Below are 27,806 nucleotides of genomic sequence, written 5' to 3'. Positions count from 1 at the left end.
TATTTCTTCTCTATTGACAGCCATTGATTCTGAAGCCACGTTCTTTACAGTTATCGATCTCAAGAACGCATTTTTCAGTGTCCCCATTCATCCAGACAGCCAGTTCCTTTTCGGATTCTGTTTAAATGGAAGAAGCTATAAATTCACACGAGCACCTCAAGGTTTCACAGAAAGTCCTAGCATTTACAGTCAAGCACTTAAGAGACAACTAGACAATATTCACATGCCAACTGACACTGCCCTGCTCCAGTATGTCGATGATCTACTGATCACAGCCCGTTCTGAACGTGACTGCGAACGTGCGTCACTTACAGTTCTATATTTTCTGGCCGAGATGGGGCACAAGGTGTCCCCTTCCAAATTGCAATTCTGTGTCCAGCAAGTGGTCTACTTGGGACACTTACTGTCCAAGAGGGGTAGGCAGTTGACACCTGACCGCATCCAGTTAATAGCACGTCTTCCACAGCCCAAGACACAGAAGGAGGTACGAGCTTTTATCGGCCTCACTTCTTACTGCAGACAATGGATTCCTCAGTATGCATATCTAGCCAAGCCACTGATACAGTTAACGACACAGGAGGCAGCCGTATCGACTGTCCTCCCTTGGACCCAGGAACATACACTTGTTTTTAACGAGTTAAAGAAAGCTTTATGTAATGCACCTGTTCTAGCAACACCGAACTACAGTAAGCCTTTTACACTTTTTGTCACAGAACGTGATGGTACTGCATTATCTGTTCTCACACAAGATCAAGCAGGACAATACAAGCCTTGTGCTTATTTTTCTAGCACATTAGATCCAGTGGCCCAGGCTCTGCCTGCGTGCCTCAAGTCCGTTGCAGCCACAGCTCTAGCTATCAGACAAAGTGATTCCATAGTGTTAGGACACTCCCTGACAGTACAAGTTCCACACTCCGTGGAAGTTCTTTTAAACCGAACTCAGACTCAGCACTTGACAATTGCACGTTTAACAGGTTATGAACTGACACTGTTTCAGCCACACATAGAAATCAGACGCTGCAACATTTTAAATCCAGCTACACTGTTACCGTCAGTTACTTCAAATCCTGCCACACATGACTGTGTGGAAGTTGTTAACATCATGACAAAGCCAAGACAAGATCTGACAGATATTGCATTACCTGACCCCGACCTGACACTTTATGTGGATGGTTCATGTATGAGAACAAGTACAGGAGAACTAGTAGCCACGTATGCAGTGACTACTGAAACCGAAGTTATAGAAACACATCGTATTGACACCCTGTCTGCTCAAGCAGCAGAGCTTGTCGCTCTGACCCAAGCCTGCATACGTGCCAAGAACCTGAAAGTAAACATATACACAGATTCACGTTACGCATTCGGAGTCGTACACGACTTTGGAGTGCTCTGGCAGGAGAGAGGTTTCATGACTTCTCATGGAACCAAGATTCAGCATGGTCTCCTCATTCAAGCTCTGTTAGATGCAATACATTTACCGACAGCTATCGCTATCATGAAGTGCAAGGCACATACGAAAGTCACTGACATCATTTCCCAAGGTAACGATCTAGCAGATCGAACAGCCAAGCTCACAGCTCAGACTCCAGACATTCCAGTTAACACGACACTGACACACATTCCAGAACAGACTACTTGTATGACAGTCAAGGACCCTACACAAGAAGTCATAGATATACAGTTACATGCTACTCCCGATGAAATCAAGAAATGGTCCGAACAAGGAGGGGTCCAGACAGATCAAGGATGGTTGACGAAGGGAAAAGCCACATGGTTTCTCCCCGACTCTATGGTTCAAATCATTATTAACACCGCACATAGTCCAGCACATCTAGGAGAAAAAGCCATGTTAGACAGTATCCAGAACCTTTGGTTCAACAAGCATTTACGAGCAGCCGCCAAGCAGAAAGTCCGTACCTGTATGATATGTTGTCAGTTCAATCCAGGTAAAAGTGTCCCGGTGGAACAAGGTGGATTTCATCCTCCTGACCACCCTTTTGAAGTCCTCCAGATGGATTATATTCAGATGGAGCGATGTCGAGGTTTCAAGTATGTCCTCGTAGTTGTATGCGCTTTGTCCAGGTGGACAGAAGCATATCCAGTTCCAGATTACACAGCTGCGACCACTGCCAGGCAGTTGGTTCGTGAGTTCTTTCCCCGCTATGGATTACCTAGGGTCGTGTATTCAGATAACGGCCAGCCATTCTCATCCGAGCTCATGAAACAAGTTTCCCTTCTGTTAGGGTACCAATGGAAGTTCCATTGTGTACGCCATCCTGAAGCAGCCGGTCTCGTAGAGAGACATAACCAGACCCTGAAAATCCGCATTGCGAAAGTGTGTGCAGAGAAAGGTGTAGATTGGATAGTAGCACTGCCAGTTGCCCTTTTCTATATGAGAATGGTCGCTCACTCCCGTTCAGGTCTATCTCCCTACGAGACAGTGTTTGGTCGGCTCCCCAACATGTGGGGTACACCTAGACCCCATACTATACCCATATTGACAGGAATATGTTGACAGATTACCTTGCCTCCTTGATGTCTGCACTACAATCTTGTCGTTCACAGGTTGCCGCTGCATTTCCAGACAACACCGAGGTGAAACCGCATGAAGTCGTTCCGGGGGATTTTGTGTTGGTTCGCAACTTTGATCGTTCAAGTCCGCTGGAGCCCCGTTGGAGGGAACCCCGCCTCGTCCTCCTCACCACCCGGACAGCAGTGAAGGTCGAGAACCGCAAAGGCTGGCTACACGTGAGCCACGTCAAGAAATTCCATGGACTTAAACCTAAAACATTTCTCAAGGACTGCCCCGCTCTCAAGGACTGCCCAAACAATGAATCTGAAATTCCCCTGTTAGAGAAAACTCCGCAGCAGGAGTATAAATCTAAGTTGCGGTCTAGTAAGTCAGCCAGTTTAATTGTCTAAGTCCCTCTCGGGTGAAACGGTTAGACAGGTTCCTGACATGTATGAGACAGACCCACACAGTGAGAGAGTTAGTCAAAACTCTAAGAGATGTATTATCGTTCTGTTCTTTTTATTGGTCCTGAGCCTTATGGTTACATGCATAAGTTATGCGTTACATTTATGTTTTCCTATTTCACATGTACATATGTTTTCTAATGTTACAGTAGAGCACACATTTAGTGATCTGCCTCCTCACGAGTTATCCTATCGTCTTGCTATGCGTAACAATACTTTTATCCGAATGTTGCACTATACACACCAGACCAGCAATGCCACTAATTGTTGGGTGTGTGGTCGACTCCCCCCTTTCCAGACACCGAAGGGAGTTCTGCCACTCTTTCCCTATCCGTTTTCACATAATGGTTTGTGTGGAGCATGGTCCACATTAACGTCATCCTCAACTGATATGTCCCTTCTGAATCGTACATGTTTCCCAGACAAGCAAGGTCTTTCCCATAGAACAGGGTTAGATCTAGAAAATGAAGTATATGATTTAGGTAATTATTCCTCGAATTTCATGGTTCTGAATGTTCAGTCCGATACTACTCCAGATTTGCCTGCTATTTCAGTACTACCAGTCAAAGGCGAATTATGTGTCAGAAAGAATGGTTCCGCACATGTAGGACATAGTGATTGTACTATTGTGGTCGAGTATAGTGACAGTGGGAAATCTATTTTCAAAGCCTCACGTCATTCTTATTTTGTTTGTGGTCAGACCGCATATGTTCGTCTGCCCCTCGATTGGGATGGAACATGTTATATTGCCTTCCTACTGCCACCAGTTTTCCTAGCCCCATCTGATTATCACAGAAACACACATCTAGTACACATTAGACATAGAAGGGAGACTGAGTCCCCAATTGTCGATCAAACTGAAACTGCTCTAGAACAATATCAAGACTTCAATAAAGGTTTCTTTTTCTTTATAGGTCCTGTCCAGAATAGTAAGTTAATACGTAGGTTAACCAGAACCCTTGAAGCAGTAGTGAATGAGACTACTTCCGCTCTAGGTAACTTAACCGAAGAACAATCTGCTATGCGTTTTGTCGTGCTCCAAAATCGTCTCGTTCTTGACGTCATACTGGCCGATAGAGGAGGAGCATGTAGAGTCATCGGATCTAGTTGCTGCATTTTCATTCCTAATAACGCGACGTCTGTTTATTCAGCTATAACCAGACTTCATAAAATTGCCCATCAGTTAAACCAGAATCCAGGCACCTGGACATGGTCCGGTTGGCTCTGGAGTATCATATCTGCCTGGGGATGGAAAGTATTGTCATTCCTAGGTATAGCAGTAATGATCATATTCAGTTGCTGCCTCTGTTTACAATGTGGCCCTGCGATTTGCGGCATGTGTGCTACCTCTTGTATTCCTAGTCCTAAGTCCCGTTCTAAGACAATTCGAGACGAGCAAATGATGCTATATGAACAGATAGATGGTATCATGAATATTGATGTTTCCTGATGGAAACGTAGGGCACAAGGAGGCAATGTGGAAAAGTAAATTTTGCCATGTTGTATGTGCCTACGTGTTCCCCATCCTATGCTATATGTGCATGATCGATATGCATATGTATTCCCCTATGATCGATTAAAGACGCAATCATAGTTGTGTCCAACTCTAGTATGCCAGTTTCCAGTTCTCGTGAAAGCAACGAGTATTAGGCCTATGTTGCCACGTTTCACAGTGTGCACGTTAATTCATTGAATTGTCCCCGTTTCTAGGCCTCAAAAGGGGCCCGGACACCAGATTCAAGCTCCAGTCTCCTGAACCCACTCCGAGGAGCGATGCAGCCCCCACCTGCATCCCTGACCCTTCACTTACTTCCTACCGCGCAGTGCCCGGCCCGGCCTGGCTCTGCCCGCCTGTCTGCCAAGAGTATGTTATGCTTCTAGTTATCAGTCCAGCCCTCCTTCTCTGCATTCCTAAGCTACTGAACCGCATCAACAGTTTCGGCTATGGTCTAGTCTTTCTGTCTCCATGCAAGAGAAATACTGTATTAATGTTCATAGAATATTCCTAGCACACGCAATACATGTAGAATAGATGCACGCACCAGCCTTAGTGTCAAGTAGCCTTTGCCCTGATAACTTTTGGATTCTATCAACATGTACTCCAAACACCAGATACCAGATATGCTATAGGTACATGTCGTCCTGACACCGTAGACTTTAGTCTCCTCTTCTAGCGCAGAAGTCATAGCCCCAGTTCTCCCTGGTAACACGTCATTGCTCGTTTTGCGCGCACCACTAGGTTAAAGGTCCCAGCTGCTCCATGTTTCCGCCCCATTCATGACACTTCTGTGACGTTCACATCACATGTCTCAATGCACGCCCTGTACACGCCTTCTTTCTCCACCCATGCCTTCTTATCTTACGTTGGTCATAAGTTACGCCTACTGTATGCAATGTAATGTAATGTATTACTATATATATGCTGCACTGTCGATGAAATGGTGCAGCTGCCTTCCTTCTTATTTTATTTCAGGCTGTCCCGTTCCAGTCCCTTCCTTTTTGTCTGAATAAATCCTTTTGACTCGGACACATCGGATCCTGCCTCTTATTTATTGAGCTATCTGTTATTGTTAATGTAATTCAAAAATAGTCCCGGTATTATTTATTTATATACCACACTGAAACAGATAAAAAATGAATACGGACCAGAACCTGCCTTAAATCTTGTTATGTTATTACTAAAAGATTTCACACAGGTCTCGGCTATATTATTAGCTAAAATTAAAGGTGAAGCAGTATTCGTGGCAATCTGCCAAAAACTAAAAGAACTTGATATTACTGAGCAACCATATGAACTTGTAAGAATCTTTTAAAAAATCCTACGAAGATTTAGGCAGAGACAGTTTGGGTGGTAAACCAGTGAAACCTGAACTGACTGAAAATCCTGAAAAAGTCTTTATTAAAAATAATCTCACTAGTCCTAAAAAGAAGTGGGAAAACACTAAACAGACACTTCCTAAAGAGAAGCGTTCTCAGTCCAGAGGTAGGTCTCCTCAAAAGGAGCCCTCTGAAAAGAGGTATTACCTCAGGAATAGGGATAATTTTAGAAAACCTGATAGATATTAAGATACTGATACACGTTCCTCTCGTACCTTTCACAGAAATCTGAAAGAAAGAAGAAGACGGTCAGAACACAAGGAAGAATGTGTGAAGTCCAAAGACGATCAACACGTTCAGAAAAATAAAACTCGATTCACCAAAAAGAAGGTAGCAGGTCTAAAAATCAGACATGCCGAGGATCTTGAGGACACAACTCAAGAACGGGGAGTGGGCTCAGACAATGCTAGACAGCGCAGCAGAATTCACCATAGCTCGCAAGATCCTGAAGAAAATAAAAGCACTCTTTTGGGAGAAGCTATCTAAGGGTTATGACATTCTTCTAGCTGAAAAGGAATGGCCACCTGAATTTATCAGGGAGTGCCCACATGGCGAAGAAATCATTATGCCAGCCTTCTCAAATCATGTTCTAATTCATAAAAAAATACACATATGCCAGAAAATGGGCTGTTGCCCAGGCTCCAGCATTATATAAAAATCATGTAAGGTGATTGTAACCCATTCCCTCCTCATGTCTGATAGTGGTTGCCAATCTTCCGATTGGCTTCCAGTTGCGCCATCACTGTCGAGGCCCAGAATTGAGTGGGTCCTACATATTTCTACTGCTTAGTCCTCACCATAACTCAAAACCTGGCCTTCCATTGCCTGGTTGGGAGGGTCTAGTTTGGGTGAATAAAATACACCCTCACTTGGAGGGTGACCACTCAAATATAGTGGTGTGTAATCCAAATTTGAGGGGGACAGACCAAATCTTACCCACCGAAAATAAGTCCCACGGGGTTTAGCCGTGCAAAGAACTGTATACAAAAAGGAGGGACTTTCGGGCTTTTTCCACTCACGAGGGAGTAGAGGTCCAGCATAAACGGGGGCCCCGTCACAGTATCCAAGGAGTAGAGTTATGCCGGTCCTCTAATGGAAAAATGACAGACGGGCTCCCTAAAAAGGGGCACTTTACTGATGATCTTTTATCCAAAAGCCGTATGGTGAAGTGCAGGTGTGGGGCCAGAATTGTGTAGATGGACAGTGGTGAGTTAAAATAGGAGTGGGAGTATCTAGCAAAAATTGGTGTTCATTCCCTGTGTGTTAGCTTCTTTATTTGTCTGAATGCAGAGAACTGTTGTCTGAAGGCCAGTATTAAGGGCTAAATAAAATAACTGGACCCTGCTGTAGCGCCTGGAAGCACCTAGATATGGGTGTGTAGGTGTGACAAGAATCACCTAACCCTCTGATACTTTGGCTCTTTTAAATACCCAAGAAATTATTGGCATACATTCCTGTACCATGTAGAAGCGATACAAAGCTTACCTTCGAGGGCCCCTTGGAATGACTGAAGGCATGAGTGACATAAGTGTACATTGAATGTGTGAATGAGTGTGCCGTACGGCAGAAAATAACTGACTATAGTATCAAGCCTCTTGGGAGGACTTTTGATTTGCTTTTATCACAGTTTATCCCTTAAGCCTTATCGCCTGCTTCTGAGGGCGTTAACAAACAAGATTAACGCCCTGCAAAGGATGTTAATTGCTGTTAAGTGAAAGAGCCAAAGGCGAGGGAATGCAACGAGGGGACAGATAATTAACAACTGTTAATGCCAGACGGCATGTTAAAAACACGTTTATATCCTTTCTCCATCATCATACCACACCCAGATAGGCACACTCTTACTTTCCGATCGATGTCCATACTTCTCACTCTCACAGGGCCTATAAGGCAGACAAATGACAGTATTAGTGGCAGCATTCTAAGCATGCTGATGGGTCGAGCCGATCTCTTCACAGTGATGGCTGAAGAGCACGTGCTGATGGGTTGAGATGATCTCTTCCCAGTGATGGTGATTGCTGAAGAGTGCATGCACTGTGATCATGCTTCTACGTGCAGGAGAATCGGGGATGAGTTATCAAGTGAAGTACAGGTGTTATTTCAGCTACGTTTTCATTATATAAAATGAAAATATAATTATGTAAAAAGAAGTATATTTGGGGTTTAAATAGGGCAAGCCTGTCTCTGTATCGCCAAGGAAAGGGAGGCCGCGATGTGGGGGAGGGGAGACTTCACGACTTATGTCTAACACAGCGCCTCATCGGAGCACTTGGCACCTTGTAACCCGGCTCAGCTTCATGGGTAGAAGGGTGCATGCCTCGGTGTTAGTCAGGGTTTGGATAATTCTGTCCCCTACTCACTGCCTTCCAAAGGTGAGCCCTGCCACTGCCGGGGGTCTCTCGTGCCCAGGCTCTCTCAGTCCATTGAGGTATTTCAGTAGCCAGAGCATATTTCTACCACATGTAGCATTCGGTGTTTTTTTCGGAGTCTAGGCGCCAGTCAGGGTTCTGTATTTGCCTTTAACCAGGGTCATTGTGAGCTGAGGATAAAGCTAGAGTGATCTCTCGCTCCGGTGCCGAGGAGAGACATAGCCATCTGCCCAGCGCAGAAAAAGGATATTGAGGTGGGCAATCTTTGATTTTCTCAAAGTATTTGTAGCCCATGTGAGCAAACTCCAGAATTATGCGATTTACTCTTGTCAGATGTTCCAAGAGGTCATCATCCGTCAGATATAAGTCATCGAAACAGGACAATACCTGGTCATTAAAATCTTTTACTAGCTTTGTTACTCTAGCTGAAAACAGCCCGGGCTATTCTTATCAAAATCTGAATTGCGATCTTGGCGGTAGGGCTGAGGAAGAACACCCATTTCAGTAGGCCAGTTTTCGGGACCCCAAAGATCTTTATTCTTCCCCAGAATCAGGACCTTAGTTTTCTCTCCATTGAGTTTGAGAAAATTGGCCTGCATCCAGTATTCAATTTTACTCAACCCCATCTGGAGAGCAGATGTCTCAGACACCCTCTCCACAGAGAGAGAGAAGACTATCTGGGTGTCGTCAGCATAGGAGAACAGGGACAGCCCGCCTCCTCTGCAATGTCAGCCAGAGGTCTGACACTCATGTTAAATAACAAAGGGCTAAGAATGGAGCCATAGGGTTCCCCGCAGGGAGAGGAATGAGTAACAGAACTGGCCGTTCAGTCGGTGAGAAAAGAGATAAGCCAGTTGAGTGCCGGTCTGGTAACACCTAAAGATCGTGAGGCTTTCACTAACACGGTGTCAGACACCGTGTCGAAAGCTGCTCTCAAATCAAGTAATATGAGGGCCATCGTGTCTCAAGAATCTAAACGGTGTTGCAGCCTTTCCGTAACTCCAAGAAGGGTAGTTTCAGTCGAAAAGCTGTTTCTAAAGCCTGACTGAGATGATTGTAAAAAATGTTGTGACTCGACAAACTGAGATAGCTGTGAATTAATGTGTCTTTCTGGGATTTTCAAGAAGGCCAGGAGCAATGAAATAAAAAAAAAAGACACACAATTGATGGACAGAATGCAGAACAAATCAAAACATTCACCCCCAGTCAAGAGATCTGGGTTAAATCCATCATTCTTTTGCTCACCATGCCACCCCAGTTTAGACCTGGCCATATGCAAATCAGTCTTGACACTGTGCCTCATGGGAACAGTCCAGTCTGAACTGCCAAGCCAGGTCCTCCCTGGACCGGAAACCAGCATCCTAGGACCGGTTTTGGACTTTCAACCCCCATCAGCCAGGATAGCTTGATTCCAGTGGCACATTGAGCCTGGGACCCACGTCTAGGCATACTACCTGCGCACTTAGGGCGAGAAAGCAAAAGACACACAATTGATGGACGGAATTCAGAACGGGACTGTTCCCATTGGGTGCAGGGTCAAGACTGATTTGCATATGGCTGGATCTAAACTGGAATGGGATGGTGAGCAAAAAAAACGATGGCTTTAGGCATAGATCGCTGTACTGGGGTGAATGTAAGACATTGTTATGCATTCTGTCCATCAATTGTTCTTTTTGCATTTGTCACCCCAAGTGGGACGGGTATGCCCAAACATTGGTCCGTTGCTCTCCATGCCACTGGAGTCAAGCTATCCTGGCTGATGGATGCTTGTTTTCAGTACAGGGAAGACCGACCTGGCAGTTCCGGCTGGACTGTTCCCATTGGTTGCAGGGTCAAGACAAATTTACATATGGCTGGGTCCAAACAGGAATGGCATGGTGAGCAAAAAAACAATAGATTTAGGCCCAGATCGCTGTACTGGGATGAATGTATAACATTGTTGTGCATTCTGTCCATCAATTGTTCTTTTTGCATTTGTCACCCCGAGTGTGACGGGTATACCGAGACGTGGGTCCCGTGCTTTCCATGCCACTGGAGTCAAGCTATCCTGGCTGATGAGGGCTGAAAGCTCAACGCCGGTCCTAGGATGCTTGTTTCCATTCCAGGAAGGACCTGTCCTCGCAGTTCGGCTGGACTTTTCCCATTGGAAGCAGGGTCAAGACTGATTTGCATATTGCTGGATCCAAGCTGGAATGGCATGGTGAGCAAAAAAACTATGGATTTAGGCCCAGATCGTTGTATTATTTTAAATGTATGATATTGTTCTGCATTATGTCCATGAATTGTTCTTCCATTTGTCACCCGAGTGGGACAGGTATGCCCAGACGTGGGTCCCGTGCTCTCCATGCCACTGAAGTCAAGCTATCCTGGCTGATGAGGGTTGAAAGCCCGAAACCGGTCATAGGATGCTTGTTTCCAGTCCAGGGAGGACCTGGCCTGGCAGTTCGAGCTAGACTGTTCCCATTGAGTGCAGGGTCAAGACTGATTTCCATATGGCTGGGTCCAAACTGGAATGGGATAGTGAGGAAAAGAACGATGGATTTAGGCCCAGATCGCTGTACTGGGGTGAATATGACATTGTTAGGCATTCTGTCCATCCATTGTTCTTTTTGCAGGGAGCAATGAAATAGGCCGGTAGTTAGCCTTCTTCAGAAGAGGAAGCACCATTGCGTGTTTCCACTCTCGGGGAACCATTGCCTCCTGTAAAGTGGCATTCAAGAGTTCCATGATTATTGTGAGTGAAAGCGACTCAATCTGCTGGAGCACCGAGATCGGAAGAGGGTCACAGGGTGAGCCAGATTTCATTCTGGCTATGAGTCGTATAAGGGAGTTCATAGCTAATGGAGACCACATTTCCAGTTTATTAGTGGATTCAGCGATCCTGTTGTCTCTGTGAGAGATGGTTCTGGCTGCTTGTGGGGATGTAGGTGCTTGCTGAAGGGGGGTACCTGGTTTTATGCCCTTCATTTCAGAGTATATTTTCTCCACTTTATGAAGGAAGAATTTCTCTACGTGTTCACATTGTAAACCATTCAGGTAAGAGGGAGTAGATTGAGTTTCAGATCCAGAAAGTTCTTTGACCATTTTAAATAATGTCTTGGAACAATTCAGCGCACTAGAGATGGTCGAGGAGACATATTCAGCACGAGCTGACTTACAGAGAGTGTGGTATTCTCTTTTTCCCCTTTTATATGCAAGTTTGTTGTTGGGCGCATAGTTCCTCATTCAGCATCCTTCCAAAGCTTTGCATTTGATTTTCTCTGTTTTTAAATTCTCAGTGAACCAAGGGGCAGGGGGCGGTGGTTGTTCACCTTCTTAATAGAGGGTGGAAGACGGGTATCAATGGCATGTAAAAGCCACATTTGGACGACACCCGAAAGAGTGACAGACATTTGTTTTGTGATAGGAGCGTTGGAAGACAGCATCTTATTGAGAGCTTCAATGTCCAGTTTTCCCCAGTTCATAGTTGGTTTCCTGATGCTAGGTGCGGCTACAGGTGAGTTCACTGAGATCTCGAAACCAAGCCAATCGCAAAGTGATCAGACCAACATAAGGGAAGAGCTGGTGGGCTTTGAATGTTGGATAAACTGGAGAAAATAGGGTCCAGTAGGTAAAGCTGCAGCTACATCAGGGCCAGAGCTCATGTGCAGCCATGTTTCAGTAAGAAACATTGCGTAAAATAAATAGTAACTAGTAAATCCAGTATTTGTAAACCGCACAGCTACCTGGAGGCATCCCGGCGCTGGGGGCCATTGGGAAGATTAAGTGAGCTGCACGCGTCCGATCTGGGGCCATTGAGTAGGGGTTAGGCAGGACGCTTGCAGCGACTAGCGTGCTTCCCAGAGGGAGAGTGTGGCCGAACAAAATGGCCAACCCGGGCAGGAACAGCTCCTCAAAGTACAAGTGCAGGAAAAAAAATGAGTATAACACACTCAATAAAGCAGAAAAATAACCACTCATTAATCTTCACCACCTCTACTGCACTAACTTGTGAAGCCCATGCCTTTGACGTGGACTGACCAATCATTAATCTTCACCACCTCTACTGCACTGACTTGTGAAGCCCATGCCTTGACGTGGACTGACCACTCATTAATCTTCACCACCTCTACTGCACTGACTTGTGAAGCCCATGCCTTTGACGTGGACTGACCACTCATTAATCTTCACCACCTCTACTGCACTGACTTGTGAAGCCCATGCCTTGACGTGGACTGACCACTCATTACTCTTCACCTCCTCTACTGCACTGACTTGTGAAGCCCATGCCTTTGACGTGGACTGATTACTCATTAATCTTCACCACCTCTACTGCACTGACTTGTGAAGCCCATGCCTTTGACGTGGACTAACCACTCATTAATCTTCACCACCTCTACTGCACTGACTTGTGAAGCCCATGCCTTGACGTGGACTGACCACTCATTAATCTTCACCACCTCTACTGCACTAACTTGTGAAGCCCATGCCTTTGACGTGGACTGACCAATCATTAATCTTCACCACCTCTACTGCACTGACTTGTGAAGCCCATGCCTTGACGTGGACTGACCACTCATTAATCTTCACCACCTCTACTGCACTGACTTGTGAAGCCCATGCCTTTGACGTGGACTGACCACTCATTAATCTTCACCACCTCTACTGCACTGACTTGTGAAGCCCATGCCTTTGACGTAATGCCGCCTTTGTAATGCGACCCCAGCCTCTCCTGTTAGAGAGAGCAAGCAATCTTCCTGTCCTCAACCCCTTTTAGGCGCAAGGACAGGTGGGAAACCTTAGATACAACAGGAGGTGTGCCCCCGCCCCCTCTGTTAACTCCACCCCTCAGGTGCTGGAGGCGAGGTGAAGTACACTTTGTAGTGCCCACCATCTTGAAGATGATGGGACTTATCCAATCAGGGCTAGGACTATGTCCCCTTCCCACAGGAGGTGGGCATGATAGAGGGTATAGACACCCCAACCTGCCTTCGATTAAGGGCAATCTAGTTTTATGTAGTGGGATTTGGCCAGGGAGTGTCAGGACAAGCCAAGCTATGTTACTCACTCTATATTTGCAGACTTTGTGTTTTTGGTCTAATCACTCTCACTAATGTGCACCGTATTTACGGTGTCAACACCATCGATTGAGCACTTGTTCAATAAAAAGAGATTTACAAAGTACCTGTGTCTTGGCAAGATAAGCAGTGTGCTGGCCATTTATTCAATCGAGTCTGTTGTTGAGCTCTGAGTTCAAGCTGCCCTTTAATGTAAACAGGTCATTGATTTGGCAGTATCAGTATCTGTAGTTAAATTAGACAAAAATGAGTTCTAATTGCCAACTCCCTGACACCCTGAATGGCCTCAACCCAATCGCCATCGCCAAGCGTGCCTAGATCCCTCTCCCACACAGGTCTCCGCGTCCCCAAGGCATCCAGAGAATTGTAGATCAATTTCCTATAGATGGTTGAGATTGCTTTTTCGGTCAGATGATCAATTAGTAGCTGGTCCTCCAGTAGGGATGCATCAGGCAACTGTCCCCCTTCCCGGATGTGACTTTGCAGAGCGTGGCCACCTGCAAATGCCAGAACTGTTTTTAGTCACCTAATTTATACTTTTGTTGTAGGATCGTGAAGGACACAAGCGCCTGTCCCCCCACACATCGCCTGGCCGCTCTAAGCTAATTAATCCCCATTTTGTGAAGCCCTGCAATACTCCAGCTGCACTTAAGAGATCACCATCATACAGTGGAGTAATTTCAGTCAGCTTACCTTCCCAGCCGAAATACCTGGTAGCCTCTTTCCATACCTTTACCAATGTTTGGGTATGAGTAGGCAGGGTGCACTCATACTTTCTTCGATACAGCACCAGGGTGGGGTAACCTCTCTTGTCCATGGCCAAACTATCTACCCGGTAAGCAGGATCCTCACAGTCCGCAAAAACCCAGTTGTTGACTGCCACCAGCTGCGTGACCCAGTAATACTTGTGAATGCTCCGGACCGCCACTCCACCATAATAAACTCCCCTCTGCAACTTACTCAGCGTGACGTGCCACCATCCCACAACAGGAGCCGAAGTTCTCAGACTATCTTTTGAAAAAAAATGTCTGGTGGGATCTTAAAGGACATTGTTTGCACAATGTACAGGACACCCTGGAGGGTCATCACTTTAAATAGGGCCACCCAGCTTAGTAAGGAGAGCGGGAGCGCCCGCAAGTGTGGGGCATCCCAGCTTATTTCGGGAGTATGTTCCTGCCTGTGCTCTCTTGTAATGAACACAACCAAATATTTAAAGCTATGTAGTGCCACCCTAACTGTGCACCTAGAGTGCAGCCGCAGGGTCCCTGCCACCAGCAGGAATATTAAGGACTTCTTTCAGTTAATATTATATCCTGAATAATCTCCAAGTATGTGAAAAATGTGTAGGATTCATTCACTCGAGAAGGCTGGCTACGTGTCATATAACAAAACGTCTGAGTAGACGGAGATTCTCACATCCCACTCCTGATCAACTGGAATACCCCATATGAGAGGTCCTGGTGAACCCAAACATGTGTGAAAAGCATAGGAGACAAGGAACATCCCTGTTGGATGGCAAAGACTCTGTAGACTGTATTTTTGAGGCGCATGCTCGCTAGAGGGGCCACATACAAGAGCTTAACAGCAGCGCCATTGGTTCAGCAAAGGAATCCCCTATTGCATATGGTACTCCATTAAGGTGTCAGAGATTTAAGCGCGTTCCCTGGTGTGGCATAAAGCCCGATTGATCAGGATGAACCACTGTTGCAATTACTGTCCGCAGGCAGATCGCCAGGGCGTACGCAAGTACCTTAGTCTCAAAATTAAGCGGGGAGATAAGTCTATAAGACCCACACTTAGTTGCTGCTTTGTCCTTTTTTGGGATGACCACCACCTCAGACATTCTTTGGTCCTCTGGGAGACACCCTTATTTTCAGGCAGTCTGAAACCTCCTCTGGAGGCACTCCCTGATTTTATCCTTCATGCTTTTATTTAATTCTATGGGGAGCTCATTAGGCCCCGTCGCGTGCCCTGTTTGCAAGGTTCCTATTGTCTTATTTATTTAGTCTACTGTCAGGTCTAGTGCGTCTCAGTCCTCATTCGTTAGCATTGGCAGGGTCAGGTCTTTCAGGAAGTCTCTCCCAGTATTTCCGTCCCCTTGTTGTCAGTGTCCTCAAGGATCACTGGCTTGAATTTATCCTATAGCACACAAGCTGATTCAACAGGCCGCCCGTTCTCCTTAAAATACAAGTCTGCTCCATCTCTCATACGAGCTTTGAACGTCTTGTCTTTTAAATATCACGGATCAACCCTTGGGGGTAGCATGAAGTCCACAACTGGACCATCGAGTTGCACCTCCACCAGCGAATGGTCTGAGATTCCCCCTTCTATGTGCGTAGCGGCTCTAAAATCATCTTTATGGACAGTCTGGGTGAAAAGATAGTGCAGGCATGCCAGACTACCATGTGCTGCAGACTGGTGCGTCCGGTTCTGATACCCTCTACCCCTCTAGGGGCATTTAGGAGTATCATGAATATAGTTTAGGGTCAGTTCTGTCACTCCAATCACCCCAATGCGTGTATGCTCTGTTGTAAGTGTCTTACCCTTTCACAGGATGAGTCAGTCTTGTCTGTCTGTCTGTGTCTCTTTCCTGTTTTCCAACACTTGAATGGCACGCCTGAAGACTTGAGAGAGCAGTGACCCACCAGCTGGTTTTTGTGGAGCGCTTTTGTCCTGGATATAGTGCTGCATTCTGTAGGGCACCCACTCTCTCTTTTCTTTGCAGTTGCCTGAAGATCAGCAGTCCCAAGATAGCAGTCACACCTGGCCTGTCGGTAAGTGCAGCCCCTCTGGAGGCCTGACCATCAGCAATTGAGCCCACATTGTGGCCGGCTGGAACACAGGCGTAAGCTGAGACAGGGTGTTCGACACTGGAGTAGTTGTAGTCCCTCATGGGCCTCTGACACAGAGTAGTCAGAAATTCGGCAGCTAAAAGCCCAACACAGGCTCTTCAGGAAGTTAGTAGATTCAGACTCTGTTGTATTAGGAATTTGGCAAATGCAACCTTGAACGGGTCTGTTGGCAGCACACAATCGTCCTACTGGGCCTCAACAATTATGTTGTTGTAGAGTTTTTTTTTCTGCCTTGAACTGTTGGGAGAGTCTTGGCATCCCTCGGACTGTGAAAACCAACAGAGGGAAGAATTGTGTGTTTCCCCCAGTTAGTAAAAAAACAGCATAAGTCTTGGCTGCTTCTGCTGCACCCAGAGTCTTGTGGGTCTTTTCAGTCTAACTTTTCTGTCTGGTAAAAAATTGCGTCCTGTTTTTCTGCACCCGGTAAATCCAGGTGCAGAAAAGCCTAACAACTGATAATCAGGTGGAATAAAATGAACACATGAAAGTACTCCTTAATTTCATTGCCCTTGATTCATACTGTGGACCATAGTTGAGGGATAGGTCTAGGCATAGTCCTCGCAACACACAATAGATTTGCTTGCGGCAGAGGCCAGAGCTAAAATGTCAGGATACCAGATACAAGTAGGTGGTAACTCAGGGCGGCGGAAACGCCTGTTGTCCGTGGAGGGGAAATTCCCATCCTAGAAATCTACATCAGAATTAATTATTAGTATTCTATTTTAAATATCTTTTTGGTGCCAGTCCATATGACTTTAATGTCTGCTTTTGGGATTCTATGTTACAAGTCCATAGGCTACAGGTATCCTTTCTGAGCTTAATAAAATGTTGGAAATTCTACAAATCCTCACTCACCGATCCAAGTACTCTCAGGCTACCATTCTACACTCTGCTCTGTCTGAAGAACAGCTCACCATTTTCAAAATTCTTCAATTCTGCATTGATATGGCTTGTAAATAATTTTTGGGGGAAATTTACATGTATTAACTGTATTTAATTTTAATACTATAGGTGATTGAAATTACGGACGAAGAAAGCAAGATTTAGCACCATCCAACTAAATGTTAGTGCCATAAGAAGGATTATTTTGAAAAACTGAAGGACATCCATCATTCTAAGTTTAAACAACTTCCAAAATCTAGGTGTGGCGAGGAAGTGGGAGCTGAGGAAAGTACTATACCTGTAAGTGAAGTCTCTAATTTTGCATTTCATTAACCCAGAGAAAGTCATATCTGTCCACACAGCATCGGAAATAGTGCCAGAAAGACCAATCACAACATCCTCATCTGAAATATTATCAAAAAGACAAATTGCCTCAGCATGACAGAATAACGTTCATCTAAAGCACCCATGATCTAAAGCATCATGTAATTCCAGAGAGGAAGCACACACTGCATAAAAGAAAGATATAACAAAAGGTTTCTTCTGCAAACCATCAAAGAAAAGACACTGAAAGAAGACTCCGAAGCTGACACGCTAACAACCAAAAGATTGGAAAATCACCTTTGTTCAACAACTGTTTTTAACCAGTTACGCAAGTTTGAGACTATCTGCCTCGGGATATAACACCTCGACCCACTCTGCTCACTCTGGCGAAAACGTTAAAAATTCACCACTTTATTGTGTTGTTCATGACCATCTCAGATTGTTTCCTTTTTATTGTGTACTGTTCTGTAATTCTATGTAAATCGCCTCAACCTTATCTGTTGTGCAGGAGTGATATTTAAAACTGTTAAATATCAAAATGGATTAAATGAGCACTGTTGCGCTAGCTAATGTAAATAAATCCTTGTCTTCAGAACTACAATCCTTAACCTTACACCAAACACAGAACGGGTAAAAGGAACTGATGTTCTGCGACTGATGAGCCACAATATTACTGTGCATGTTCTAATGTTCTCAGTTACTGCCATTACGCCAGTGCAAAAAGGTACTTCTCAGTTTAATCATTAAATATCAGACTAACACCTTATCACTGCATTGCTAAGAACCTATACTAATAGATTTGAGAAAAACTTCAGTCACAAAATAAGTTGCTGCCGGAGAGGCTATAACCAAAAGACTATTATCTGCTACAAACATTTCGACCGGTGTTACAGGGCTGCATCCAGACATATTTTGCTCAATTCAAGTGTTAAGAAGATTACACACAATATCTTTTAGAGATAAATGCTGAACATTATCTAAACAAGCCCGACTCTAAAATCGGGTTCACTCGTACCGTGGCATATAAGCAAGAGAAAACTAAATGTAGAGATATTAACTCTAGGAATACACATTTTAAAAACACGGGCTGTGAGAACAATTTCAGTGTTCAAACCCGCCTCAATCAAAGCAAAATAACCCAAGTTGGGGAAAAAGTTACCTGTGCCAAAAAAGATTCAGCCATAAATCTCGTCTCACTGAATTTGAGAGAATGCACACTGGGAAAATCCTCTCTCAGTGCTCTGAATGCCAAAAAAGTTTCAGCCGTAAATCTAATCTCACTACGCATATGAGAATCCACACTGGGGAAAAACCTTATCAGTGCTCTGAATGCCAGAAAAGGTTTAGTTTCAAACCGCAACTTTCTCTACATGCATTAACCCACTCTGTGGAAAACCCTTATCAGTGCTCTGAATGCCAAAAAAGTTTCAGCAGTAAATTTTATCTCACTGAACATATAAGAATCCACACTGGGGAAAAACCTTATCAGTGCTCTGAATGCCAGGAAAGGTTTTATAACAAACAACGTCTTTCTCGACATGTTATAACCCACTCAGGCGAAAAACCTTACCAGTGCTCTGAATGCCAGAAATCTTTCATTTACAAAAACAATCTCACTAAGCATATAAGAACCCACTCTGGGGAAAAACCTTTTCAGTGCTCTGAATGCCAGAAATGTTTCAGTCAAAAATCCAGTCTCACTCTGCATAGAAGAACCCACACTGGGGATAAACCTTTTCAGTGCTCTGAATGCCAGAAATGTTTCAGTTGCAAAGGCAAACTCACTGTACATACAAGAATCCACACTGGGGAAAAACCTTATCAGTGCTCTGAATGCCAGGAAAGGTTTGGTAACAAAGAAAGTCTTTCTCGACATGCAATAACCCACACTGGGGACAAACCTTATCAGTGCTCTGAATGCCAAGAAAAGTTTTATAACAAACAAAGTCTTTCTCGACATGTAATAACCCACTCTGTGGAAAAACCTTACCAGTGCTCTGAATGCCAGAAATATTTCAGTGAAAAAAGAGACCTTACTCGACATACAAGGACCCACACTGGGGAAAAACCTTATCAGTGCTCTGAATGCCAGAAAAGGTTTTGTAAAAAACAAAGTCTTTCTCTACATGTATTAAGCCACACTGGGGAAAAACCTTACCAGTGCTCTGAATGCCAGAAATATTTCAGTAAAAAAAGAGACCTTACTGTACATACAAGGACCCACACTGGGGAAAAACCTTATCAGTGCTCTGAATGCCAGAAAAGGTTTTGTAAAAAACAAAGTCTTTCTCTACATGTATTAACCCACACTGGGGAAAAACCTTACCAGTGCTCTGAATGTCAGAAATATTTCATTAGAAAAATAGGACTTATTATACATATAAGGACCCACACTGGAGAAAAACCTTATCAGTGCACGGATTGCCAGAAATGTTTCAATACCCAACCCGAGCTCACTCGGCATAGAAGAACCCACACTGGAGAGAAACCTTATCAGTGCCCGGAATGCCAGAAATGTTTCATTGACAAAAACAGTCTCACTCATCATATAAGAACCCACACTGGGGAAAAACCTTTTAAGTGCTCTGAATGCCAGAAATGTTTCAGTGTAAAAATCAAACTCACTAAACATACAAGAATCCACACTGGGGAAAAACCATATCAGTGCTCTGAATGCCAGAAAAGGTTTGGTAACAAACAAAGTCTTTCTAATCATGCAGTGACCCATTTTGTGGAACAACCTTATCAGTGTTCTGAATGCCAGAAATGTTTCAATGAAAAACGCCATCTCACGGTGCATATAAGAACCCACACTGGGGAAAAACCTTATCAGTGCTCTGAATGCCAGAAATGTTTCAATGTAAAATGCCAACTCAAGGTGCATATAAGAACCCACACTGGGGAAAAACCTTATCAGTGCTCTGAATGCCAGAAATGTTTCAGTTTAAAAAGTAGTCTCTCACAGCACATAAGAATCCACACTGGGGAAAAACCTTATCAGTGCTCTGAAAGCCAGGAAAGGTTTTGTAACCAACAAAGCCTTTCTCAACATTCAATAACCCATTCTGTGGAACATCCTTATCAGTGCTCTGAATGCCAGAAATGTTTCAGTATAAAAAGTAGTCTCACACGGCACATAAAAATCCACACTGGGGAAAGACCTTATCAGTGCATTGAATGCCACAAATGTTTCAGTGAAAAAATCAATCTCACTCACCATATAAGAACCCACACTGGGGAAAAACCTTATCAGTGCACGGATTGCCAGAAATGTTTCAATACCCATACCCAGTTCACTCGGCATAGAAGAACCCACACAGGAGAGCAACCTTATCAGTGCCCGGAATGCCAGAAATGTTTCATTGACAAAAACGGTCTCACTCATCATATAAGAACCCACACTGGGGAGAAACCTTATCAGTGCTCCGAATGCCAAAAATGTTTCAGCCGTAAATCTGATCTCACTGCACATGTGAGAATCCACACTGGGGGAAACACATCAGTGCTCTAAATGTCAGAAAAGATTCAGAGGTAGTGATGGTTACATGCACCATAAGAAAACACACCATCAAAAATACTTCAGTGCTCCAAGTGCCAGTGTCATGGCAGTGTCTATGGGTGCAATGCAATTATTGCTGTTCAGAACTCTGAAATGTACAATGAATTCAGAATTTTCATGTGCTAGATGGGTATATTGGCATGTACTACTGTAGTGAAAACAACGTGTATGAGGACGTGTAGTGATATTGTGTAAATATTGCTCATTTCGACTGATGAAAATGTCTTTTTTTTTTTTTTTTTTAAAGTGGCCTTGTAAATATGCCCATGCGCGGGGAGGAATGTCGCGTTTGGATGTGTATATGTACATGCACCACGTTGGGGAAAACAAGGGATATGATGAAATAGAGTGTTATTGTGTAAATGTGGCTCATTGTATTGACCTTGTAAATATGCCCATGTGCGGGGAGGAAAGTCATGAAAATCAGTTGAGCAAGCAGTTGTATTACGAAAATGGGGTTGCTTCTGGCATGCCTCCAAGCATAATATCAGCCGAGACGCTAGTCTTAAGTTGCATCAAAACTACAGATCCCAGCATTCCTCAGGGGCATCACGGTCACTGTGAACTGGATCCAAAATACCTTCTGGTGTCCAGGCGTCCCATCTACAAATTGCACGCCTGTAGAATTATGAAATTGCGAGGCTTTGGGCAGGCTTCCTTGTATAATATCAGCCGACAGGCCAGTCTTCAGTGTTCCCAAAAACTACAGATCCCAGCATTCTTAGGGGCTCCATTCCGTTTTTTGACCACACCCCCTGTTACTGTGAACTGGATTCAAAACACCCACTGGTGTCCCGGCGCTCCACCTACAGACAGCTTGTTCCTGGGAGAGAGTGAGCAACACGGACCTTCTGTGGCTTGATTACTTCATTCAGAAAAGTAAGCATTGCTATGCGCAGCGGTTTGTAACCAGCTCCGCTGCTGCCTCTTGACCCTGGCGCTCACAAAGGGTTTCTCTCTTTTTTCAGCGGGCCAACTTTAACTGCCGGCCTGAACTGAGGCCAGTGACCGGCCGCTTCCCTCCCTGTGGTCTGCATAGCCAGGTAGGAACCTCGCGCAAGTCGTTCTTGGCGATTGGGGGGGTGTTGTGCTGTGCACCCATGCCTTGAGAGATATATATTCCATACATGATTTTGTATCACCCATCTAGACCTACACGCGCAAAATAATGTGAGCCGCCCTGATACCTGCAAGCTTCTGAAGCCTGACACCACGCCTTAAGTCCTGCTCTGCGCCTATTGCAGGTATGATTCATACATAGGACAGCCCGTTCGCCTTTCCTAGTGCGACCCTTTTAATTCCCGTGCACTAAGCACCTTTATATATGTCTTTTAGGTGTGAACACAACATACCTACGCCACGGCAACCTTTGTGCCCGCGTGCAGGTAAATACTTTCCACTTCTCATGGAGTCTGAGTAGGCATTTTACAGTACGTCAATGTACGTCTGACACCAAATTCTGTACTTTTTTGCAGAATCTGTTTCCCAGTCCCTGTCCTGAAGAGAACCTTGAATACTTAGGTTCGAAACGCGTCGACAATACCACCCTGTGGCTACAACAAAGGGTGCCGCTAGGATGTAAATCATACCACCACTCTGTATCCTAGCCTTGCAACCCTATTTAACATTACACCACAGGCTTTCGTTGACAGGCAGGCTTGTTTTTGATCTCAACCCCGCCTGTCACTTGGTTTTTTCAATCTCTAGGACTGGTTCCCGTTTGTTCGCTTATGGATTAATCTCTGCACTGTATATAATTGCAATTTATTTGAATTATTATACATTTGTGATTGTCTTTTGGTGTGTCTAACCAATCTTTTGTTTGATTCTTTGTTGTAAATTTGTAAATGTGTGCATTTGTAGATACTGTATATATGAACCTTTTGAATTGACAGTGGTTTTGTTTGTGCTTGTGTTTCAAAAAATTGCTGATAAATGTAAAAAAGAAAAATAAACTTGTTTGGAAAATTAAATCCAGTGGTCACACGGTACAGATTGACTGTGTGTCTGGGGAATTGTTTCACGAATAATCCTGTCCAGCCACCCTGTTCTGTTTTTCCTCCAAGTGCCAGAAAAGCATCATCAATTTTAAATGCAATCTCACTCTACATGAGCAGACGCACACAGCGAAGAAACATTACCTATGCTGTGAATGCCAGAAATTCCTATTTTTTGATAGGCACAGCCTCACTAACCATAATCCACTCCATACTGATGAAAACCTTATGAGTGCTCTGAATGCCAGAAAAGCTGCAGAGAAAAATGCTATCTCACCATGAGAAACTCCACACTGGAGAAAATCCTTATGCCATAAAAGCTTGAATCTGAAAGATAGTGTTATGCTTCATGAGAGATCCCACTCTGGGAAAAAACCTTACGAGTGCTCGAAATGCAAGCAAAGTTTTGGTCACAAATTACTTCTCACTTTTCATGAGCAAACTCACACGGGAGAAAAAAGCCTTGTGTGTTCTGAATGTCAGATAAGGTTTAATCACGAATACAATGTCACTTCACATGAGAGAATTCACACTGGACTAAAGCCTTATACAGGAGGGGAAAGCCAGAAACGTTATACTCATAAAGGAGATCTCACTAAACATGAGAAATGCACCCACACCAGTTAAAAAGTAAGGCGTATCTTGAGTTGCAGAAAAGCTTCTAACAACCTGACTTTACATGAGAGAACACATATTGTAGTTTCAATAGGATTAATCAAGAAATTCTTGCAGGATAACTTAGGCTGCCCGCATGCAACCTCCAAAGAAATTTCAGGCCTTGAAAATATTTTAATTGCAACAAAATCCACAATTTGAGTGTCTGAAAGTTACAAAACTCTCAAGGTCTTTACTTGACACAGAGAAGTGTTAGTACTTGCAAACATCAACTAATTAACAAAAAATTCACAATATTAATGTCTTACATTTTCTCCACCCAAAAGGTTTCTACTCACACTTGTTTCTTAACATATGACTGAAATCTAGAATTTCATGATAAGATTAGGCTAGGCGGTGTTCCTCAATGAAGAACTCTGCAGGGAGAGGCTGAGGAGAGAGTGCATCAGTGAAGGGACGGTGCAAGGAGAGGCTGAGGAGAGTGCATCAGTGAAGGGACAGTGCAGGGACAGTGCAGGGAGAGGCTGAGGAGAGAGTGCATCAGTGAAGGGACAGTGCAGGGACAGTGCAGGGAGAGGCTGGGGAGAGAGTGCATCAGTGAAGGGACAGTGCAGGGAGAGGCTGAGCAGAGAGTGCATCAGTGAAGGGACGGTGCAGGGAGAGGCTGAGCAGAGAGTGCATCAGTGAAGGGGCAGTGCAGGGACAGTGCAGGGAGAGGCTGAGGAGAGAGTGCATCAGTGAAGGGACAGTGCAGGGAGAGGCTGAGCAGAGAGTGCAGCAGTGAAGGCATGGTGAAGGGAGAGGCTGAGGAGAGAGTGCATCAGTGAAAGGATGGTGCAGGGAGAGGCTGAGGAGAGAGTGTAGCAGTAAAAGGATGGTGCAGTGAGAGACTGAGGAGAGTGCAACAGTGAAGAGACGGTATAGTGGAGCTGAGGAGAGAGTGAAGGGATGGTGCAGTAAGAGGCTGAGGAGAGTGCAACAGTGAAGCGATGGTACCGTGAGATGCTGAGGAGAGAGTGCAGCAGTGAGTGATGGTGCAGTGGAGGAGTGAGGGCTGCAGCCTGGATGGGGGGGGCTGAGCAGAGAGTGCAGCAGTGAAGCGATGGCGCAGGGAGAGGTTGAGGAGAGAGTGCAGCAGTAAAAGGACAGTGCAGTGTAAAAATAAAAATATGCCTTACCTCTAACATAAACTAAAATCAACATACATACCTGCCTGAACAACTCCGTGCACAGCGGTGCACATCGCTGAAGGGAATCGCCACTGGCCATGTTGAACCTAGAAAAGAGAGAATAAACATCTGAGAGTAGCCCCCCACTTACCTCCTCCATCACCAGCTTCGGAGAAGCCACACGGATAGCAATCCCCATGTCTGCAAGCTTGTCCAGCACATCCTGTAAGTCTAGGTTACGCCGGGACTTGGCTCGGGACAATGCGCGACCCTGAAAGATCTTTAAATGCCGAGGAGCGGGCGATTACTGACGGATGTTGTGGCGTCATTCAGGTTCAGCTGGAGCACGTTTCCCAGGAAGGGCAGCGGGGCGGGCCCTGTGGGTCACCGGTGCCAGGGATACCACAGCCTCCGGAGCTCCAGCAGCAGCAGTATGGGGCAGACCAGTTTGGGAACTTAAATCAGATATACGCTATTGTCTTTGGTATTGTGCGCTAAATGCGCCGAACAGGCCATTTTGTGATAAGGTAGCGCTACAAAAACACAGCCATTAAAACATACATAATAAAGTGTCAGTCAGTTCTACCCTTTAAAATTGTGCGGGGAAATGATTCTGTAAAAAAGATCAATATTAGATTAAACAATTATGATTTGGCGGTAGTCAGATGCCCTTTTTTCTGTTCTCAAAATTAGTGATGCTGCACACTTCCTACTAACTCCGTATAACTCTTCTTTTTCAATGATCTCTTTTCTTAGGTGCTATGTAGAGCGCCAAGATGCTTCTTTTCTGTCTCTTAGCCGCACAGGTATTCTCTTCTGTCCCGTGCCAGTGCTAGCTCAAAAAATTATGTAGAATATAAATTAAGTAGCAATGTAGGTGAGAATGAGCATTTTACATAAGTGGCATGTTAGTGGCGGAGTTCACAGGGTGTACATTTCCGTAAGAGGGTGTGTCTGCTTCATCACAATGCCCTTAACCCCTCCGCCCTGACTGAAGCGTACCTGCGGAGATCAGGGCGGAGAACATTTTCAGAAACACTCTAAAAAGGACTACAAATTGCGTTTGTTTCTTTTAATACCACAGTGCAAAGGTTGAAAATGCTTTACTGTGGCAGAAGATGCATTCAGCGACATTTCGCCCAAAATGCACTCTGTAACCAAAAGTTCACTCAGAATTATTTAAGAAAGCGACGCATTTAAACACCTGTTCATGAATATCAACTAACCCGCTCACCATCTCTCATGCGCTCCCTCATGCACATGTAATCAACTGTGATGATCCCACACCCCCATTCTCGCTGGTACTGCTCAGCTGGATTCTCTGCACATAAGGTGCTATCTATTAGCCTTCTCGCATGCAGCACCAAGTTGAAACCATCGAGCTTTCTCCCACTGCACATCTAGGACTCATTTGCCTTATCACCTTCAGACATCCAGACTACATAACCAGTCTTCAGAGTAGTAGGTGCGCCTCTAATATTTGATTTAATTGTGTTTTTCACATTAGCTGTAAATGCCACTCAGTAAACAACCGGCAGTAGTGGAAAGCAGTGACCTATAACCCCAAAAGCGTTGCACACCTCGTGCAGCTTATACCCCGCCCACTAGTGAATGGCTTGGAACGGATTCGCACCCCCTAAATAGGGAACCAGGCCGTGCCCAGGGGATGCCCTTCTGGCACGGTGGAAAAATATGCTGCCCCCAGTACTGCAGTCAGCATGCCAGCCAGCTGCAGGCCGCCCCTGGGGAGCACCCCGGACCCAGGCTGCGTATGGGGGGTTCAGGTGGACTTCCTTCCCTTTGGACGGAGGAGTTCGGCCCTCCACAATGAAAAAGAATCAATCAGTTCTACCGGGATCCCTAGTCAGACAAAGGCCCGGCTCCGGATTCTCCCCGAGCTCACCCACTCCCAGGATACCGACCTTCAGGAGATCCTGCAGCCGAGACTGGCACCGAGGAGGACGGGGACGGCGAGGCAGAACAGGCTGGCGTCGGGGCGCTCTTCTTGGCTGACTTCTTCTCCTTCTTCCAGGGGAACTCTGCTGCCAGGGGCAGCCCCCCGGGCTAGGCCAGGGCCGGGTGCGGGGGCTGCTGGGCCCCTCCATTCAAGAGCCGCTTCTGGCCGCGGGCCCTGGGCTGGCTGCCGCTGCCACCGCCGCTGCTGAGGTTGCCGTGGCCGCGGCTGGGGATGCTCTGCTCGAAAGGAGGAGGAATTAATGTCGAGTCCTTGATTGATGAAGTTTGAAATGTCTCCAAAGCTGAGGAGGGAGCTGAGGCGGTGAATGGCGAAGCCAAGGAGGAGCAGCCGAGGCGGTCAAATACATGGAGAGCGGGCGGGGGGCGGGAAACAGACAGGGGGAAGTAGGCACAAACAGACACGGACAGCGAAAATACATGGAGAGCGTGAGGGGGCGGGAAACAGACAGGGGGAAGAAGGCACGGAGGGAAACAAACACGGGCTTACCTTCACTGCGAAGGATAGAAAATGGCGGACACAAGCTTCCGGATTTTGAGGATTTGTGGGCGTGGTTTTGCTGTCCTGAGTGACGGACGACGTCACAGGGCTAAAGAACGCAAAAAATCACGCCCCCAAATCCGAAAAAGACGGGGCTTCTTTGGAGGGACGGCTCTCTCCTCCAATGGCTGGCCTCCATTTAGGAAGCCAGCCAATGGTGGAGAGGCAGGGCAGGGAGGCGGGTTCTGAAGCCCTACTAAACAACATTAAATCTCGGACTTCCGGTCTGCCTTCGGCAGACCGGATATTACCGAGACCTAAAAAGGTTAAAAACCTGGCTCTACCCTCGAGTATGCTCCTTGGCATCCTGCTAACTCCTTCCTGGCAGGGGACACAGTCTCTCGGCCCTAAGCTAGTCGCCTGCATCACAGCGCCAGGTTACCCGTAGGGTGTCAGTTGCGCTTTACAAATAATGATAAATAAATAAATAAATAATTGTTCACCCTGTTCACTCTACGCCAGAGCAGCTTCTGCCTTTTTTCTGAGAATTAGCAAAATCCAGACTCTCTCACTCTACTATGAACGTTTTTCTGGCTGCACTTTTCAAATTCCGTCAGGATGGCTCCAATTCTCTTTATTCTTCAAGAAATATTCAACAATTTTTCAAAGGCTTA

At 45.4% G+C, this 27,806-nt stretch overlaps 1 protein-coding gene across 2 annotated transcripts in view; it reads left to right on the top strand.

Annotated features, from left to right (window-relative positions):
• Positions 1 to 22,869, top strand: part of LOC144806291 (uncharacterized) — a 50,323-nt gene extending 27,454 nt beyond the window's left edge. Inside the window, exons 4-5 of one of the 2 annotated variants that reach the window (XM_078672683.1) lie at positions 16,005 to 16,053; positions 17,143 to 22,869. In XM_078672683.1, the coding sequence (XP_078528809.1) occupies positions 18,548 to 20,848 (2,301 nt within the window). In that variant the 5' untranslated portion in view covers positions 16,005 to 16,053; positions 17,143 to 18,547 and the 3' untranslated portion in view covers positions 20,849 to 22,869. The remainder of the gene's footprint in view (positions 1 to 16,004; positions 16,054 to 17,142) is intronic. The other variant, XM_078672682.1, reaches the window with a different exon arrangement.
• Positions 22,870 to 27,806: the final 4,937 nt, after the last annotated feature.

The sequence above is a fragment of the Lissotriton helveticus genome (assembly GCF_964261635.1).
Source record: "Lissotriton helveticus chromosome 1_1 unlocalized genomic scaffold, aLisHel1.1 SUPER_1_unloc_6, whole genome shotgun sequence".
In the NCBI taxonomy this organism is placed as follows: domain Eukaryota; kingdom Metazoa; phylum Chordata; class Amphibia; order Caudata; family Salamandridae; genus Lissotriton; species Lissotriton helveticus.
The sequence above is the reverse complement of the archived record's forward strand: the minus strand, read 5'-3'. Positions and strand labels throughout refer to the sequence as shown.